This window comes from Drosophila willistoni, assembly GCF_018902025.1.
Source record: "Drosophila willistoni isolate 14030-0811.24 chromosome 2L unlocalized genomic scaffold, UCI_dwil_1.1 Seg196, whole genome shotgun sequence".
NCBI classification, from domain to species: domain Eukaryota; kingdom Metazoa; phylum Arthropoda; class Insecta; order Diptera; family Drosophilidae; genus Drosophila; species Drosophila willistoni.
In genome coordinates, this window is record NW_025814048.1 from 4,148,162 (window position 1) to 4,168,683 (window position 20,522).

Consider the following 20,522-nt stretch of genomic DNA (forward strand, 5'->3'; position numbering starts at 1 on the left):
GAAAACTTTTAACCATTATACAACTTCAGAGCTAGATTAAAAGGGTTAAATAAATCAAGTTCAAAATGTGTGGAACAAAAAAAGAAGACAAACATTTATTGTCAGACTTGTGCAGACGCTCAGATACACACTCTTTGTATAATATTGCGTTAAACACAATTAACTTCAGCATTCATCTATTTTACAGATTGGCTAGCACTAGGATAGTTTTTTTTTTCTTTTCTTTTAGATTTTTGTTTCGATTGTGATTTTTATGTACATATGTATGTAGAATGGAGTCTGATAACAGGAAAATTATCTGGCTATTAAATAATCTAAATAAACAATTAAACATAAGTTAATATGTGTAAACATAAGAAATTAATATTACAGTGTGATTTAATGCAAAAAAATTTACTATTGTTATGTAATTATGAAGGATGCTAATAACCTAGCGGAGCATCGATTCTCCCATTAACTAAACTCGTTATATATTGATGGTTAGGCGATCGTCGCTACCGACATAGACTGCGGCTGAGGCATCCTTGGACGTATCATCATAGTGGCCTTTTTTAATGTGTAGTCCCAACCACGCCAGCGAAACCATACAATTCCCTGTCGAGCTGTTAAGTCCTGCGGGTCATGAAGATATAGGCCATTAAGACCGCGACCACAGGACTTCCACCACCAGCCGCCCTAAGATAAAGGTCAAAATCGTAAGTGATTAGAAATATAAACATAAAGAATGGGAATTGGTTTTTATTTACCTTCAACATGCTTGCACAATTAAGTGAGCTTCGGTCATTGTCCTTGTTGTATGTCGAAAATGGACTATTGTTTGAACCGTACCATGGATCATTTAGCGAATCCCCTGCATTTCCTTCATAACCGTCGATCTCGAGTTTATAATAATCAGACTCTGAGTGAATCTTAAAGTGTGAATACTGTGCATACCTTTAAATCGAAAAGGAGTGCCAGTGTCATTAAATTTACAATAATAATATCATCTTACTCTTCTTCTCCTCCTTTAACTTACCGTTTGTTTCCCTCAAAGTCTTCCAATTCTACTCTAAGGGCATATTCTTCATTATTTGTCAGCATATAGATGTTTTCGTTGCCTAACCAAAATTCTTTTCCTGGTTCTCCAAATCCATTTTTATAATCGGCCCAATCGCGGTTGAAGTTTTCTCTTGGCTCTCCAAAGTCATCACGTCTTTGTATGACCTGTATCATAGAATAATAATTAAATACAGATTCGTTCTATCACATTAATAGGGTCTTTACCGTCCAGCCTCCGTCAGCTATTTCCTGTTCACAAAAAACTTTCAGGAACCAATAGGTTGTTCCCCGAATTTGTAGATAAAATACCCCAGATTGCTTCATGCCAGCGTTTAACAGATCCACACAAGAGAAACCCTGTAATTATTTAAAGATATATTATTTGCTTAAGCCGGCTTAAAATTCTCCACACTTGTTGTATAAAAATTAATGGTTTTAAATCTTTTTAAATCTGTAATAATTATTTTAGGATTAAAAGTCAAATAATCCGTTACAATCCGAGGTGTTTCAAATTCATTTGTTCCATTCCGTTCTGTAGACAATTGTTGTGGTATTTTTTGGTATAATTATTGTGTAGAAAAAATGGCATCATCGGTATGAGTCAGTGGTGCCAATTTCGCTTTTTCCCCGTCAAATCTGGCTTTTATTGATGATTAAACGCGGGAAGCGGGAATTCTGGGTTTTAGTTAAAGTTATAAAAATAAATATGAAATATTCTAATGCAGATTGACATATTTTTCGTCAGAAAAATTTAGCGGATTAAAAACAATAGCATTACAGAAATATTAGAATTTTTCAATAAAAACGAAAGTTTTGGAAAGCAGTATATCATTATAAAGATTTGGCAGGCACATTAACAGAAATATGAAACAAAACGGATTATTTTTTACTAATTTTTTTAGCTTTTTTTTAAAGTTTTTTTTTCCAGTTAAAACAAATTTTTGGGCACCACTGGATGCATTTTCCAACGATGGAAAAAACATCGATACTCTCGATAGTTTTTGTGGGGGAGGGTGTAAACAAACAAAAAAGAAACGCTGCGTTTTAACTAAATTTGGTGCTTAGTTTATATCCATGTAAATAGTTATTGCAGAATGCCGTGGAATCTGTGGCAATTGCATTTAACAATCATATTATTTGCTAGATTGGCGGTATGTGAAGTTGATGTGAAGAGAACACTTGTTTGGGGGCCGGGACTCCAACCCGATGAGATTGTGTTGCCTGCACGGTATTTCTTTATTCACGCAGTCGATGAGACCGGCAAAAGGTTTGGTCCAAATGGTTCAATGACCAGGAAGAGTTTATCTAATCTCTGAATTTTTTAACAGATTGGAGTCCGTGGCTTATAGGAACTTCAATGTGCAGATAACTGGAAATTCTCCACATGGGAACTGCCGGTCCAATGTGAATTTCATCGATCGCGAGGATGGCTCCATTATAGTGAGATACACCATTGCCGATTGGTGTGATCAGATGGAAATCCATGTGTTATATAATTCAACAAATGTGGCTCAATCACCTTACAAAGTGCCGAAAAGAGCTTACTCAGAACGTTGCCACTGCCCTCAAGACACCAAGCTCTGGCTCCTGAACAACAAATGTCCCAATTTCTCTGAGGATAAGCAGATTGCATGGGACCTACACTCTTTTAAGCGTGTGAATTTCAGTGCCATTCGGGATAATCTTTTGAAACGCTACAATGCCCCTGAAAGTATTTCGCTCTGCCACTATGTGGTAAAGGAACAACAAGTTTATAGAACCTGTTATGGGAAATATACCGGATTCAAGATGTTTATGGATGCAACACTTTCGGCATTACTTCGGGTAGTTACCCTACCCGATATGGAGTTCTATATGAATCTCGGCGATTGGCCTCTTTCCAAGAAAGGGGGCCAGCAACGCACTTCTGGCCCGTATCCCATCTTTTCGTGGTGTGGCAGTGATGATAGCTATGATATTACATTGCCCACCTATGACATAACCGAATCCACATTGGAGAACATGGGAAGGGTTATGCTAGATATGTTGTCTGTGCAACAAACTGACATTCCATGGGCTGACAAGGAGGAAAAGGGTTTCTTTCGTGGCAGGGATTCACGACGCGAAAGACTAAACCTAATTGATTTGGCACGCAAACATCCTGATTTCATAAACGCATCTATAACGAATTTCTTTTTTTTCCGAGATGAGGAAAAGAAATATGGCCCAAAAGTACCTCACATTTCGTTTATGGAGTTTTTCAGGGTATGTTTATTGTTCTAAGAGTAATAAATAGTTAAATAAACATTATTTTTATTTTCAGTATAAATACCAACTGAATATTGATGGAGCTGTTGCTGCTTATCGGTTTCCCTATTTACTAGCCGGTGGTTCTTTGGTTCTAAAACAGGAATCTCATTACTATGAGCATTTCTATAGCAAATTGGAACCCTACAAGCATTATATTCCCATCAAACGAGATCTAAGTGATCTAATTGAGAAGATCATTTGGGCCAGGGAGAATGATGGACGAGCAAAAGAAATTGTTGCAAATGCACGGAAATTTGCCGAAAATCATCTATTGCCCCAACACATCTACTGCTATCATGTGGCATTACTTAAAGAGTGGAGCACGCGCTTAATATCACCAGTTGAGGTACTCCCAAATATGGAGAAACTTAGTACAAGTCACACATGCTCCTGTCAAAAGAATACACTCAGGGATGAACTTTAAATTTTCATTGGAGTTGTGCAATTTTAATACCGATTGACTATTATTTTTTTGTGATTTGTCAAATAATTTATACATCACTTCTAGAACCATATATGTATTAATTTAGTTGAAAGTTTTCTTTTTGTATGCACTTCATAGAAACAATTGAACACTTTTCGTAGACATTCCATGAATCTCAAATTAGTTCAGACTAAAACATTTTATCGTAGCTGACCTATACTAATGAACAAACTAGAAACCGTCGATTAAAAAAAGAATTTTTAGCAACTTTTGATAACAATATAATTTTTATCTAAGGGCAACTTCTTAGCTCTACAGCGGATGAGTGTCCCGGCCGTATAGAAATAGTCATAACGTGATTTTTATGTATTGTGTAATAAATAAAGAAAACAAAAATGTATGTAAAAACTAGATCGTGACTGGAATTTTGAAATGAAAGTCTTGCAAGTATTTTAAAAGTATGCTCAAATCACTTACCTTCACATCTTTGAGGGTCAAAATGTCGCTGGTGAATGTGTTGTTGACCACAGCCGGCTTATTCTTAACACTTGGAAAGATGATGCCGCCTTTACGAACTATGGACTTTGTGGGTGCTGGATTGGAAGTAGGCACTGTTGTCGCTGAGGGTAAAGTGCCATTTAACATAATGCCAAGCACATTGCCAATATTCGTGGCCGATGTAGTATTTTGATTCGGATTTGGTGTTATATCTTCAGTGGCTGTATTGTTTGTAATTGGTATAGGCGATGTGGGTGGCACTGCAAAGGATTGTGCAGGTGGAAAAGCTGGAGTAGCTTGCGTATTCACCTCAGCCAAAGTGTCCTCATAGACAGAGTATCTTTTAGAATAGAAGCGTATACAAGCAATGGGGTAAAATGTAAAACTAGAATAATCTGTGTAATTATTTACCTATTTGGATCGTATTCAACCAAACGATCAATCGTTGGATCCATTAACAGCTCCGAGTGTCCTGGCCGCTGTGCCAAGATCTGTACGTCATCTTCTTGTTTCTTCAGGCGTCTCTCCACCATATCCAAATTGTTAATAATTAAATTTGTTTTCGCCTTCAAGTCTTGATGAATTTCGCCAATTGCACGTTCCTGACGCTGGGTTTGTGAAAGAAGGGCATCCGATTTGGGCAAAAGATTGTCAACGGTCGACTTTGTGCCCACAACAACATCCCAGACTTCATCCATTTTTTCAGATACCGATACCATGGGACGCATTTGCTTGACCAGTGCATCAATTTTGCTTGATTTGATTGGTGGTGGAACCGTTGTGGTCACATTGAATCCGTTTATCTGCTCCGGATGATCCACGACAGCAAAGTGTATGTCATGTATCATGCGTAGCATTCGTCCAATATTTTCCGATACAATATTTATGTGAAATTGTAGTTTTTTATCAATACTGTCTGTTGAGTCGCGAAGCTCATTCAATTCCGTTGATACATGGGCCATTGCCTCGGTGTTCATGGCCTTTGTAATCTCAATTACATTCATGGTAATTGGCTTTTTCTCACTGGCTTCGACGTTGAAATCATCTCCTTGCAATAGGTTATTATCGATTTGAGTTTTTAGCACTTCAAGTTTCGAATCAATGTCGCTGACCTTTTGATCCAGTTGAATGAGTTGATTCTCAAGCAAATAACCCGACGAATTGTGATTGTCATTTGGTCTTTTACCCCCCGAAGTACTGTCGGGAATAGTTGTGGTTTGTGGCAATACTCGTCCATCATTCGAAAGCCTTGTATCTAAACTTAAAAGTTTAGATATAACCGCTTCGGTTTTCACTATATTATCAGCCACACGATTATCCAAAATTTCCATATGTCGCATTATAAGTTCAACTGATCTGTCCAGATTATCAATACGTTTCAATTTCCCCTCCAATGTGGTAATAATTATTTCAAATATATTTAGCAACTGTTGTTCCCTAAAAAAATAAAAAAAAGAAAATCAAAAATCATTGATAAATGCCGATTAGGAGCAGAAAGTATATATTGTATAAGTTTCGATCAAATAATTCGAATTACATCGAATCACTTGCCTAGATCTTGAAGGGGCAACAACTTTTCAGAGTTTGGAATTTAAGGAAAGAAAACAAAAATTTAGAGAGTTAAACTATTTTGTTGTTTTGGCAATCGTCTACACAAAGTCTACTTTCAAATTGTCTATTGAGTAATCGACATCGCCCATAGGATTGTTGCCGCATTTCTTTAATAATGATTACTAATATATTATACGTGCTCGTATGAGAGATTGAGTGGAAAAATGTTTGTTAAGCTGGCGTGGTGAGTCAAAAGAATACGACTTTTATATACTTATTTTTTTTTTATATACTCCTACGCGAGTCGACTTAGACGCTTGTTTACATAATTTTGGCATTAAAACGTTAAAAAAAATATAAGTTAGTTTAAATTTAATTTGTTGGTTTACTGCCCATTTCACGCTCAACTTCTTGCGTAATTAAAACAAAGTTTTATATCTTTTGATAATTGAAAGAAAAGTAATAAGTGACTTGTGAGTGTGGGTGGAGGTGGGGAGGGAAGGAGGGGGCATAAACTCAACTACTATTGGCGCAATTCAAGAATCTGTCATGAAACCTTGGTATCTGAATAACCTTACATATACATACAAACGTATTGAATATATATGTATTAGTAAATGCAATGCCTAAACATTATTTGAAGAGAGACTTAATGCAGCTATTTATGTAATATCTATAATATTATTTGTAAAATTTTTTTTTTTATATAGGCATATAAACAAAATATATATATTATGTATAATACTATCCCCACCATTGTGCACATATTTAATTATGTATTTGCATCACATTCACTTTCAACAAAAGTTGCCATAGACAACAACGAAGTAAGGCTCGATTTGACCATTTCCCAGTAGACCGGTTTTCCACCAAACCACCAACCAACCAACCAACCAGCCAGCCAACCAACCAACGAGCCAGCCAGGCAGCCAGCCAGCCATCGACCCACTCTTAGTTTGTTAAATTTTTCTATTTTTGCTTCAAATTCACTTTTTCAATAACTTCGTTTCGACTTCGAAGTCGGCAGACATACATACATATATAGTACGAATGGATGTATGTATATATATTTATGTACAAATCTATCTACATATGTGGATGAATGTTTTTTTGATATTGGAATGTATATACAAATCGATTATATATACATATATATGCATATTTGTGCATTATTAATACATAACTAAATGCATTTCTCTAAGTTTTGTATATAATATACATACATACATACATATTTGCAAGATATCTTATATATCTTTTAGATACCTTCATATATAGGTATGTTTGTGTGTGTGTGTGTGTGTGTGGTTCACAAGATCGTTTGTGAGCGGTATACAGTTAGCCGCTGTGCAAAAAAAACAACAAAAACCAGTTTGTCCGCGTAATCTTTTTCTTTGATCGACGGATTTTACACAAATGCATGTGTTTTAGCCACAATACAAATGCATATCTCCCTCTATATATATATATATATGTATGTATGTTTGCATATTATATATAAAATAAATATATATATATATGTATTGTCTATGTAAATAACAATAAACTTATGTAGCATGTGAACATATAATGCAAAATCACAAACCCTTACCTTGTGCGCAAGTTTCCATTGCGCGTTGCGTTTAATGTTTTGGCAGCTAGTTTGAAGGTGGTAGTGGAGCTGCTGCCACTATTGAGTTGGCTGGCACTTGTTCGTGGCAAACGTGGATTCGCATTAGCATTCACAGGACGCTGTGCTCCGGTGGCGCCTGCTGCCAAGGCACCCCCACCGATCCATACGAGCATTAGGAATAAAGCTAACCGAGTGCCAATATTATGCTGTCTTCTATGGGCCAGAAGAAAGGCCATGATGATTGCGAACAGTAAGCTTTAAATGTAACTGTTTCAGTGCTGTCGTGAACTGTAAACAATAAAAATAGTTAATGCTTAATATTAACCAATTGGAAATAGTTTTTAATCACATTAGAAGAATATATGGCTTACTATCTAAAAGCCTGAATTGCAAAACACTCTCCATACAAGATATTCCAAATTTGTAGTTACCAATTTGTTGAGAGAATCTGAACTACCACAAAACACCCGATATGCCTGCCTAAGTTGTTGCACCTAAAGTACCAATTTTGTCGAGACTTTTTACGGATTGATTGGGCTTTCATAAAACAAAATAAAAGCAGCGCGGCCATCAAAGTTGAGTTGAGAAAAAAAATAAATCTGGGCCATTGCATACACATACACACTATACACACACACATAGATACACACTATATATATATTCCGATGTGTGTATACATTATATTGCAATATACATATGCAGATCAACTAAAAAAAACTGAACTGGACCAAGCCAAAAGGTGAGACCATTTAACATATATTAAAATAGTTGAACAATCCAAAAACTAATATTATATAGTTTCGTCCACTTTCTGAGATAACTTAAGGCCAATATTGACGTGGCTACAAACGTTTGTTAGCCATTTAAAACTTACAAAAACACAATAAAATCATAAACAAACAAGTTAACTAGGCGTATAATCAATTTTACAGTCTTTTTCTAATATTACGAATAGTTCTCGATTAGTTGCCCGATTCAATATGGGGGGCCACTCAAAGATATCGCTCTTTATATATTGGAATTTGAAATCTTTGACCAATCATTCGCACTGAAACCAATTTGTGTTTTAATCATAGGTCTTTTGTGTTAACGTTTTATGGCTTGATTTAAATGCAAATAAATGTCAAAAATAAGTGTTCAATAGATGCGCGTGGTAATTAAAAGTTTACTTTTAAAAAAAGACGCCCAATGTCTCATGCATTTATACTATATATATATATATAGATGTATTTGAACTTCACTGAAATCACAATCACTCTAATACTCGAATAGCAACATCGTATAGACGTTAGGCGAGATGCCAAGGATCGCTGAAGCGGGAAGAAAGCGATTTCTCTTTGCTCTTTACATTTTACAATTAATTACACTGTTTAATTAGTTGATGTTTGGATTATTAGAGTTAGAACATACATACATACATACATATATCTTTAATGTGTGATTGGTTTATATTACTTTAGTTTGTGTTGTAACTTTTAAATCACTAAAAACACATAAAAACATATCGTCACTGTCTCTTTTTTAAAATTAATGTACTTTTTGGTTAATTATGTTTTGTGGTATTAATTAATTAAACTGGGTAACGTGTGGATGGACAAGGTCAACGCATAGTCTCTTTAAACCACATCGACCATAACAAATACAATTCGTGTATTCGTTTCTGCTATGCAAATTGTGAGAACCGTAAGTTTGTTATTTTTTGGCCATTAGTAGTGGGAAAAATCAGTGTTTTGACCCGTTGATGCGTTCACGGTATTTTTGTGTTTTTTTTTTAAAGGCCTGCTAACTCGAAACACTATTCACAATTCGCTGAATATTCACGTTTAGCACAGGGTTTTGGAATTTTCTCAAGAGATCTTGTGTGTGATGTACGACTGATGTACATTGCTTTTTTTTTGGTTTTTGTTTTTAGATTTGCTCACAATATTTTATATATGTATGTATGTATCTCTCTTTCTCTGTATATATGTATGTACACACACTCAAATATTATTTATTGCACATAAAATACATGCATAAAACTAGTTTTCGTTTTTTTGTTTTCAAAATATTGCAAATACACCACAATAACGTACATATATCCAAGTCAGCTTAAATACGCAATTATCATGTTTAATTATCGTTTATTTTTAATAGCAGACAATTTATATTTTTCTGTTTTTCTTAAATTAGCATATTTTATAATTATTTTTGTGTGTGATGTTTGTAATGAGATGTAAATAGATGAAATGTATTGTATGTATGTATGTACATACATTTGTACATTTATAACAGCGACGATGAACAATTTAATTCACAACCGATTAAAACCATGGGTGAAACTTAACTGTTGATCTGAGCTACAAATGTATCTTTGAGATACAAAATATTTTTCGAGATACAATGCAGTGCACTAGCTGGGCCAAAAAGCTTGACTTAAACACGGAACAACAACAGCTTTACAACTCGCTTGAAAACTCACCACGACGAGAGCCTAGGAGTCTCTACGTCCAACCATTTGTATGGCCTGAAAGTGAGAGTGGTTTTTGTTTCAACAGTCTATTCATTGTAATACCACACCATGCAGACATGGCCCAGACGAGCTTGAGATAGATAGATATGTCTGTATCTCTCAACTGTCATAAACAACAACTTAGCTGAATAGAGACACTCTAGTCTAGTTAGTGTTTAGTATTCGCATACCATGAATCTATCATTTTATGGCTTTGCTTTGCTGAGTTGTGCATCCCTTTTCCTATGCGAATCAAAATAAATAATTAAAAGTAGTGCGGATATCTCTTGGCTTATTAATATACATATCCCATTAATAACATACATATGTATGTGTATTAGCCAGGGTTATTTCATAATATTTTTCACATCGGAAACGGATGCAGATGCTTGATAAAAATAGTTTTTTACCAAAGCAGAAAGTCAAAATTGTTTCATAGAGTTCAATCTTCCGTTGCATCTATCAAAATTTGATTGCTTTGGATTCGCTTGTTATTCAATTAAAGCATTTGTTATTTATTTTTAAATAAATTAATAAGCCTTAAATTCGCATGTTTGTTATGTAAAATGGTAAATATATTTGTAAGATAAAGTGAGTGGTATGTATGTAGGTCTCATTTTTAACATCTAATAATTGTAAAGTTTTGTTTAAACTTATCAGGCGCTTAATGAGCTAGTTTTTTTTTTTAACGACTCTTTGGTTCATTAAAGCCTTAAACGGAGGCTTTGTCTAGAACAAAGTTCTAAATTTTAAGTTCCTATGTGTATGTACACAAGTCACTGTACTAAAGCGGAAGACATAACAAGCTTGAGCTGCCATGAAATGGGCTGGAAAGTTCAGATCTCATAAAAGAATGAGACATTCTTTACAGACAAAAGAGTAGCTAGGAATCATTGAAATGAAACGGAAGTGAACTACTCTGCACTGCTTGACAGAAACTCCAATTGAGAACTTGTATAAAGAGTCTCTCATATCTCTCATATCTCTGCGATAGATCACTCGCTGGAAAAAACAACCCCTGTCACAATGTGATGGCTCGTAGGACGAGAAATTGGGGGAAGAGAGTTTTTTTTCTCTTCATTCACTCATTTCCTCTAAAGAGTTTTTTATAGTTTTGAGGATGAGCTAAATATATCCATACAGTGGAGGCCAACGTTGTGGATCATTTCGTGTACTCGAACGTCAGTTCTTATTTGCTCTTTTAGACATTATTTAATGGCCAAAACGTCTTCGTTTTGCTGCAAAAACTTTAATGGTTTAACCAAAATAAAACTTAACTAAATCTTATGTATGTATGTAGCTCAATCAAATTGTTTTCAAAAATTACAAATATCTGATGCGACGTTTTAATTTAACGTAATCTAAAAAGGTCAACAAGGGCAAAAACATTTAAAAACAAAAATAACTAGATGCAATAATATTTGAAATATTTGATTAGCGATTTTTGACCTGTCTTCAAACTTTGGAATTTTGTCTTATCAATGAAGAGACAGTAGTGAATTAAATTATCAAAATGGTGACTACTGATGGAAAGCCGTTTTTATTCTGGGACAGCGACGGTTTTAAAGAATTCGTCGATCCAATTTACAATGCTCTTGGTGTGAACCTAATAACGTGAAGGAACATTATGAGCTTCGTGTCCGAAAAAGGACCATCAAAGACAGTATAAAGACTTTTGTTTCCCAAGAAAATTTTAAAAAGGCGGTATGCCTAGTCTTTTTTAGTCCATCGGTCTTCACTGCGAACGTCGCGACGCGTTGCTCGTTTCGGTCGTTGTTTTACGAACAGCTCAACTTAAAGTGCTCACAAAAAACCGAAACAAAAAAACGAAGCATGCTGCTCAGACCGAAATCGATTGTGTGCGATTTTTTCGGTTGTGCTCGTGAGCAGAGTGTGGGGAAAAAAACTGTCAACAGTTATTTGGGAACTAAGAATATAGCTAAATTTTTAAGGAATATAAAGCAAGCAAACAAAAAAGAAAATATCTCTCTCATTGTCCTTAAATAAGACTTATTTTTTCCACGTGGCAGTTCCGACTAGACTTACAGAACTTCAGCATTAAGTATTTGTGCCGGGATAATAACTCAAAATTGATTGCTCTTGCTTTAAAGGTCACTTCCTAGCACCGCCTGTTTCACTTTGGTGGACGTAATAAAACGAAAAATACAAGTTTAGAAGACCAAACCTGCAAATCATTAATAATGGATGGGTGCAGCATGAATAAATCTATATCGACTGGTTAATAGCCACTGGAAGCATCATCGAAGCCGTAAAATTCTGGGAACGATGACAAGCAATATAAATCAGTGGAAGTTACTGCAAAAACAGAGATTGCCAACGTTCTCGATGAGACCATTGTACATAAAAAAAAAAGGTTTACCTTTAACGGAAAAGTACCCATCGAGTGGGACTACAACAACATGATGTGTAGATATATCTACAATAAAACGCTGTTTGTATATAAAGTTCAAAGTATGAAAATAAACATTATGGATAGCCAGTTGATTCAATATATGGGACAAAAAATTATTGATATTAAAAAATCTAATACACGATTATTTAGTTTTAATAATAATTTGAAACGATTCCGGAAGTATTTTTGACTGTTTAAAAAGAGCAAAAAAAAAACAGCTGACAAGTATGGAATATGATTCGTAAGATTTTGCCATTGTTCTGCTGGGGAGTAAACGTCGTATGTCATCCCAAAAACAAAAATTTACACAAAATAATAAAGAAATGGGTAAGTTAAAACAAAAATATCCAGTAAAGGCCCATTATAATTTAAATTTAATTTTGTGGAAACAAAAATTTACACACAATAATTAAGAAATGGGTAAGTTAAAACAAAAATATCCAGTAAAGGCCCATTATAATTTATTTTTTTCGATTATAAGATGACGAATACCACTAGAAGTGGAGGTCGACATCGAAATTGTTGTTAGTAAATAATAATGGGTGAGTTAGGAATATTAAAACATGCAGTTAAACATTTAGTGAATCACTAAGGAGGATATTCTATATTTTAAATAATGACGGAATTTATTGTAAATATTGTAAAAAAAGTACACCACATTGGTAACCAAAACATAAGCAACTACAAAAAATTTACAGCCCTTTTTGAGGTATACATTAATGTAATATTAATTTATAAGAGAGTTGCAAGATTTTCTTCTCATCAATGAATAATGTCTAATGTCCCATTCATGTTTAAATAGGTATAAGGTGGTGATGCATGTTGAAATGATACTCGACAAATGACGACAAAGTCGAACGACAACTGAAATAAGACCTGAAATCGTCGTGAGCAGCGCTGCTGCTCGGCACTTCGGAAATACTTCGACTCGTCCATGGTGAAATAAGTATTTCACCATGTGTTATTGTATCATTGCGCGGCCCTGGGCCGAGCTCTGCCGCAGCGCTGCCGTCTCACATACACTGTTAACGGTCGTGTAGGTTCGGCAACGGCACTTCGGAAATACTTCGACTCGTCCATGGTGAAATAAGTATGTATCATGGCGCGGCCCTGGCAGCTCTGCCGCAGCGCTGCCGTCTCACATACACTGTTAACGGTCGTGTAGGTTCGGCAACGGCACTTCGGAAATACTCCGACTCGTCCTAGTGTGTTGCGACATACACAAATGCAAAATCATAATTTGTGACTGTATGGGCGCCTCTTCAAGCAGCGCCAGCAATGAAACTGCAAACACGGCCTTGATGATTTCTATGACACGACATTTAATTTGAGAGATTTTAAATTGAAATGTTTTAAATAGCTATTAAAAGGGACAGAGTGACACTTTTAAAAAGGGCGTTAAGAATATGTGTTAAAGTTATTTACATTCCGATTTACATAAACTTTTAACCCAATTTTTGGTATTTGGTTAAATGAATATGCACGTTTACTTATTTTGGGCATTTTAAACTTAGTCTGTAATTTTAGGCTGCTTTAAAGTAGCTTATTTAATAAAATCAATTGCCAACAAGTTTCTAACTGATACATTGCTCTTGAATGAAGATTATTCAATTTAAATGGCTTTTTTCAATGGCTGGTTCTTTCTTACTATTGATGCCACGTGGTTGTGAATTCATAAATTTGTAGAAATTGAGCAAAAAGTACGAAAGCAACCGATTAAATTGTTCGTATCATGATGAAATAACATAAGGTGGTCCCGTCGGCAAGAGACATACACTTAACGTATGCTTGCAATAAGTGCGAGTGAAAGGAATAGTATTCTGAGTGTCTATGTCTATTGAGGGTGAGCGAGATGGTGATGTGAGTGAGCAAATGTGCACTGAAGTTATACTTCGGTAAGCTTCGGCTTCCGACGAGACCCCTTTTTTGTGATTTCATCATGGTTCGTATAAAAATTTTGTTTGCGCTCAACCGAAGAGCAGTTTTTTCCCGTTCTCAGTTGCTGTGCTCATTCCGGAACAGTGTTGCCAGATTTTCAAAGTCACCATAAGCTGGATTAAAGACAAAAATAGGCTAGAATAAGCTAAAAATTTCAAAAAAAAAAAAAAAAAAAAAAGATTAAAAAACGCATAGCTGAGCCAAGTGATCCACCCCTGTGGTGCTATGGCTGAGCGCTCGGTAATACATATATAAAAACAACGCAGTCTCTTGATCCTCTGTTTAAAACGATAAGGCTATTATCACCATTGATATAAAGAACGGAATGAGATAGATGCTTCTAACATATGTATAATAGACGTCAGATCTTGTGCACCTTTTCTTATGGTTATTGTTGTTTCAGCGAACTTCTCATTCTCTATAAAATCTATTTCTTGTACGGATTCTATTAAAACGTTAATGCAATGCTACATTTCAGTAGAAAATCTGTCGATGAATTCGAACAAAAAAATTAATTCATTTTTGAAGTTGGTCTTTGTTATTTGCTCCACTTTTCTGTTGCAAAACACCGCATCTTATTTTATTTTATTTTGAGATAAGTTATCTATGAATATTTTACATTAATTTTTATGAAGAGCCTCACTCATGTATTTACTCCAAAAGTAGAGTCTTTGCAGATTTAAAAAAATTCAATATTTTAGGACGAAAAGAATTGTTTTAAAAAAATTATACTGTCAAATGTTTTAAAACAATTTAAACAAGACATAAAGCAAACGCAAGAGCAAACTCAGATCTTGGTATAACCAATCGATTATAAGGAGTAAAAAAATTAGAATTACAGTGTGACAACATAAGAAGTCCTACATTTGTTGCCACCACTGTGTATGTATGTATATATAAAAGCATATGTATGAGTCTTCTTTTCTTTTTTTTTTCTGTTACCTGGGTTGGAGTATACAGGCTCGCTCTGTCGCTTGTGTGGTGTAAGTGTGTGTGTGTGTCTGTGTGTGTGTGCCTGTAACTTTGTGCATATGTGTGTGTTTTTGTTGCTTCGAAACATCTGCCGCCGGCCAGCGAAATGGAACGCGTCCTAAACATTTTATTTTTTTTTTATTTTATTTGTGTACATGTACTCGAGATCGCCAGTTGTTTCTTGCAGTAAATGCAGAAAAATAAAGCATTTTTGAGTGACGAAAATTTCAATATCATCTGCAATTAATTTCAAAAATTATGCAAATGTTGCTTCAAGCGATTGCACCGTTGTGCGCGTTTATTATAGTCTTACGATCCGGAAGTTCCAGTTCTCATCCCCAAACGGATTCAACACACACACACAGCCATCATCACGTTCACGCTCCAAGGGAGCACGATGTAGTCGATGAGCGTGGGTCCGTTCGGCATCATAACTGGCAGCGCCAGGAAGTGATGGACTCGAATGGACTGTATATATTGCAATGGTGGATCATCGGCGATGAGATTCACTTTGCGGTTACGGTCAATACGCAAGGATTCATAGGACTTGGATTTTCCAAACATGGAAATATGGCTAGCGCGGATATGGTGCTCCTATGGGTTGATGATCGCACTGGAGAACGGAATGCTTTGGTTAGTTTACATTCTATACACACACATATTCTAGTTGGTGTATTTACACACACACACACACATAGGGTTCGTACAATTTCCGCTACAATCCATCTGAAGCCCACAAAGTGGTGGTGAAATATTGAAATTCTATCGCCCTGCATGTTTTGGCAGTATTTACTTTAGATACATGCTTACGAAACGTTTAATAGGGGAACATTCTATGGTGAAATAAAGATATTTTCCATTTTGATTCCTTATTTCGTTGAGAATTTTCAAAGCATCATAAATTTGTAAGAGAAATCTCCTGTTTATTCTAGCTTTTTATTAATATTTTGTTTGTCTCTTTTTCTTAAAGGATTGCCATGGATCAACTCATCAGCCGCATGGAGCACCCCTGCAGGATGATACACAAAACTATCATGTTGTTGGTGGTTATCAGAATAATACGCACACGCATATGGAATTTAAGCGTCAAATTGAAACATGCGATCCCTACGATTTACCCTTCACTAGGGATACTATTAAAGTTCTTTGGTCGTATGGGGACACCGATCCCATACATGGCAGCTTAAAGGGTCACGGTCAGAATCGTGGTGTCAAGTCCCTGCATTTGTTGGCTCCCTTGTTTCACAAGCATCCCAATCATGCACCTCACTCAACAGACAAGTCACCGGTGAATAAATGGGATGTTACGGTCAATAATGTGACAATCGAACCATCGATGGATACCCTCTATTGGTGCAAAATTGTGCGGGCTCCAAAGCTGAACGAGAAGCAACATATCATTGGCTATGAGGCCTTATTGACACGCTCTGGAAAGTCGCACAAGAATCTGGTCCATCATATGACCCTGTTTGAGTGCTCAGTTAAATCCTTTCCTGGCTCTGATCCCGCATCATGGGATGTTTGGGTTAGAAGTTCTGGCACTGTATGCAATAGTAATCTTTTGACGCCACGCGACTGGGATTCCTGCTCTACTCCAGTGGCCGTCTGGTCAATTGGATCAACTGGACAGTTTCTACCTCAACATGCTGGCATACCCATAGGCGGATCGTCGGGTGCTACATATTACATGCTCGAAATTCACTACGATAATCCCAATGATATACATGGTAAGTCAAAAGATTACTCGATCAGATAACAATGACAACTTAAATGTTTGTTTTACCTTTTAGCCATCGATCATTCTGGTTTTCGAATACATTACACACAACATCTACGCCCAAACGATGCAGGAATTTTTATCAGTGGCGTATCGGTTTCCGATACTCAACTAATACCACCCCATCAAAAATTGTTCCGTAATGTTGGTATTTGTGGGCCAGCATGCTCTAGCGTGGTACGTATACATTTACCTTTACCTATATATGTGAGTAATACTATATCTATCTTGCAGATGTTTCCGGATGATGGTATTAAAATTGTATCTGTTACATTACATTCGCATCGCGCTGGTCGCAAAATGAGTTTGCGCCATATTCGAAATGGTCTGGAATTGGAGCGCATCATCGAGGATGATAACTATGATTACAGATATCAACAAGTCCATCAGTTGGCCAATGAGACAGTCGTCTTGCCTGGTGATTACATCATAACAGATTGCGCCTATGAGACACTGCATCGCAATCGTCCTACCTTTGGTGGATATTCCACCAAACAGGAAATGTGTTTGTCATTCATCACATATTATCCGAAAATTGATTTATCTGGATGCTATAGCATGACACCGGTGCGTGAATTCTTCGAAATGTTTGGAGTCCTTCAGTTCTATTCGCTAAACATGACAGATGTTGAGAATTTGTTTCTCTACAATGGGAACCTTTTGGACTATATACCAAATACGATATACGCCAAGACAAAGAAAAGTCACGCTAATATGAGCGCTGAGGATATACTTTACGAGGAGTCCTTATTGAGTAAGTTAATTTATATTAATTAGTTGGCTTTAATTTTATTTAAAACCATTTACATTTTGTAATTTTCAGACAAATTGCTTATATCAGATCCTGTTGAATTTCACGATCGTTCTTTCATGTCTCATCTGAACCAATTACCATGGTCAGAGCCGCTATTTACCAAACGTGTTGAACAGGCAATGATAACTGGAAAACATATGACCTTTTGTCGCATCGCTAATGAATCTATATCAATTGTAAGTAATTGTAATTTAACATTCATGTTCATCTAATTAAATATTATTCGTTTTAGCCCTCGGAGATAATACGTTATCCAAATTTTACAACATTTGTTAAACAGCCCAGCTCTTGCCCCTATCATACATTCATTGATAGCGCTCAATTAAGTTCTCAGAGCTCCAAGATGATTCCAGTGGGTTTGCCCTTATGGCTTTTAGTACTAATACAGCTAAGAGATTCGTAACCTTTAAGTACTTACAGCATATAGCACATGGTGTTTTTGGTTTTTCAAATTTGATATATTTAAAAAAAAAAAAGTAAACGCTTTGAAAATCATTAATTAATCGACCAAAAATAATAAGTTACTAGTAAAAACTGACAATCATATATTATAAGTAAAGTATTAGTTCAGACCGAAAGACCCAAGAACAGCTAACAAATCTAACTATATTGTAAGTATGTACGTATAAGCATACACACATACATAGTCTGCTGATCTCTTATATAATTTTAAATCATCCTGCTTGAACTCCGTTTCTTATGTAATCAAACGATGTGAAATTGCAGGTGTTTTTCATAACTAAACCTACATTACTCCTCCTTCATCACGAAGAAGTCTAGTTGTTACTTAAATAAGTTTTGTTTGGTAATCCATTATCAGGCGTATGTTAGAGTCACTCTCTCAAGCGATTCAGTACACAAATTCAAAATAAAAACACCAAAGTCTTGAGATACATTTGTTCGGCCAGAGTTGCTTAGTGGGAAAGCCATTGTGTGTAATTCCAAAGATTTAGAAACCACCTTATAAAATAACTTATTTTAATCTTAATTATTGATATAAGCATATACAAATAAAATTTTATACCTATTGTAAAATTGTATTCTCAGAATTAAAGCCATTCAAAATACATTATTTACATTTTTCGAAAACTGACTTTTTAACCCCCTGAAGTGGTAAACAGGTAAAAATGACTCCTGGCAACATCTTGCAATTCTCAGAATAGACATGGTAATTGTTATTTAATTGTTTCTTAACTTATTCTATGAATTGGAATAGTTGGTGATCAAAATGTTTGTTCATATTTGAGTGTTGAACTCTGTTTACGATTACAAAATAGTAAACCGCAAAAATATAAAACATTCATGTATGAATGTATGTACCTGGAAACTAAATTATACTATAAGCACTTGTTGATTCTTCGGAGTTTATCAAAATAACAAGGTTATTAACAGATTTACATTCAAATGGACTAATTGGATCAAATTAGGATCCGTCGTCTAGCTTTTTCATAGTTTAGTTCTGCAATTTAGAAGAACTGTGCCATTGGTTATGAAGTTCACAGTGTTCCTTATTCGACATAAGGCTTTAGTAAGAATTTTATAGCTATTACAAAATTGTATTCGCAGGATAAGATTCATTCCATTGCTATTTTTTAAGAATCTTGACTGAGTGGGATCCAATTGTGCTATTCACATATCTATTACATCAACCTGCAAAAGAAATTCTTTCCGACAAAACCTAGATGCAGAGTAGAGAAACAGTAGGAATGTTGTCTGTGAACAGTGTTAAACGCACTATTCTACTCGGCGGGTTACACAATTCAAATCCAAGAATATAGGGCCTGCGGATTCACAACTTTACATCTGTATTTATGGCTTAAACTTTTATCAGAAGGAAATTGTGACAACGCCGTCAAATTAACGTTGTTAAAAAACACATTGGATTGGAAAATTTACTACAAAGTCGAGACCAACAGGCACTGGCAAATCATTAAACAAAAAAATCAATTGTATTGATAGTTCACGTCAATTGCTTGATTGTATTACCGGTGTTCCACACATTGACAACACCGAATTTACAAAGAATGCATTTTATTTTTATTAAAACTTAATTCAAGCCACCGCGACACGACCATCGAGATATTCGACGATGCGTTTGGATACAATGCATTTACTTGACTTCCTTAACTTGCAGGCCTGGGGGCAGAGACTGTTTAATTTTGTCAGCCTTCTCCTTATCCTGCACAACCAGTGTGTAGAGGAAGCGAGAGCAACGAATCTTGAACTTGGTGTTTGTGGGATTCTTCTTGATTTTCACGGCACGCGCATCGGACCGACGTGCTTTGTTGAGGAAGTCCTTGACTTCTTTAATTTCACGTGGCATCTGTATAAAAAAATAGTAAACAACAGTTTAGCAATTGACAACTTTACACATTTAATTCAAAACTCACATTGGGTAGTTACTTTTTCAGATGCTAAAACCCAAAATTTACGTACTACACGTTCAGAAGTACGGTAGAAAAGGAAATTTTTATTTCCGGCTGTCAAACTGAGTAACGCGCAGGGTTGCTTTGGCGTGTTATCGGTGTTGTAAAATGAACGTTTTATAGTGTGTCAAGGTAGCGCCGCTGAGTATTGTCAATTGCGATATGAAATTGATAAGAAATGTATAAAAATATAATAGGTAATAAATCTATCCCAACTTCCTGTCATTAGATACTTCTTTCAATTGCTATCTTTTTAATTTTGATCTCTTTAATTCTATG

The 20,522-nt window shown here is 35.6% G+C and overlaps 4 protein-coding genes across 4 annotated transcripts; 2 read left to right on the forward strand and 2 right to left on the reverse strand.

The window, feature by feature from the left end:
- Window positions 1-66: 66 nt before the first annotated feature.
- Window positions 67-9,732, reverse strand: LOC6640153. The gene is made up of 8 exons (XM_002063460.4): window positions 9,668-9,732; window positions 7,392-7,700; window positions 4,661-5,686; window positions 4,229-4,589; window positions 1,264-1,395; window positions 1,016-1,203; window positions 747-933; window positions 67-675 (listed from the first exon to the last, which is right to left on the reverse strand). Exons 2-8 carry the CDS (start codon window positions 7,646-7,648, stop codon window positions 481-483), a joined length of 2,346 nt encoding a protein of 781 aa, XP_002063496.3. The 5' UTR covers window positions 7,649-7,700; window positions 9,668-9,732; the 3' UTR covers window positions 67-480.
- LOC111519844 (protein O-glucosyltransferase 2-like) lies at window positions 2,029-4,162 on the forward strand. Its single transcript, XM_023182046.2, has 3 exons — window positions 2,029-2,305; window positions 2,367-3,282; window positions 3,341-4,162. The coding sequence occupies exons 1-3, from the start codon at window positions 2,133-2,135 to the stop codon at window positions 3,749-3,751; spliced, it is 1,500 nt and encodes a 499-aa protein (XP_023037814.1). The 5' UTR covers window positions 2,029-2,132; the 3' UTR covers window positions 3,752-4,162.
- Window positions 9,733-15,332: 5,600 nt separating the features above from the next.
- LOC6640152 (MOXD1 homolog 1) lies at window positions 15,333-18,906 on the forward strand. The gene is made up of 6 exons (XM_002063459.4): window positions 15,333-15,859; window positions 16,197-16,953; window positions 17,017-17,180; window positions 17,238-17,757; window positions 17,827-17,993; window positions 18,050-18,906. The coding sequence occupies exons 1-6, from the start codon at window positions 15,485-15,487 to the stop codon at window positions 18,218-18,220; spliced, it is 2,154 nt and encodes a 717-aa protein (XP_002063495.2). The 5' UTR covers window positions 15,333-15,484; the 3' UTR covers window positions 18,221-18,906.
- An 863-nt stretch (window positions 18,907-19,769) lies between these two features.
- Window positions 19,770-20,289, reverse strand: LOC6640151 (60S ribosomal protein L38). Its single transcript, XM_002063458.4, has 2 exons — window positions 20,208-20,289; window positions 19,770-20,140 (listed from the first exon to the last, which is right to left on the reverse strand). Exon 2 carries the CDS (start codon window positions 20,138-20,140, stop codon window positions 19,928-19,930), a length of 213 nt encoding a protein of 70 aa, XP_002063494.1. The 5' UTR covers window positions 20,208-20,289; the 3' UTR covers window positions 19,770-19,927.
- Window positions 20,290-20,522: the final 233 nt, after the last annotated feature.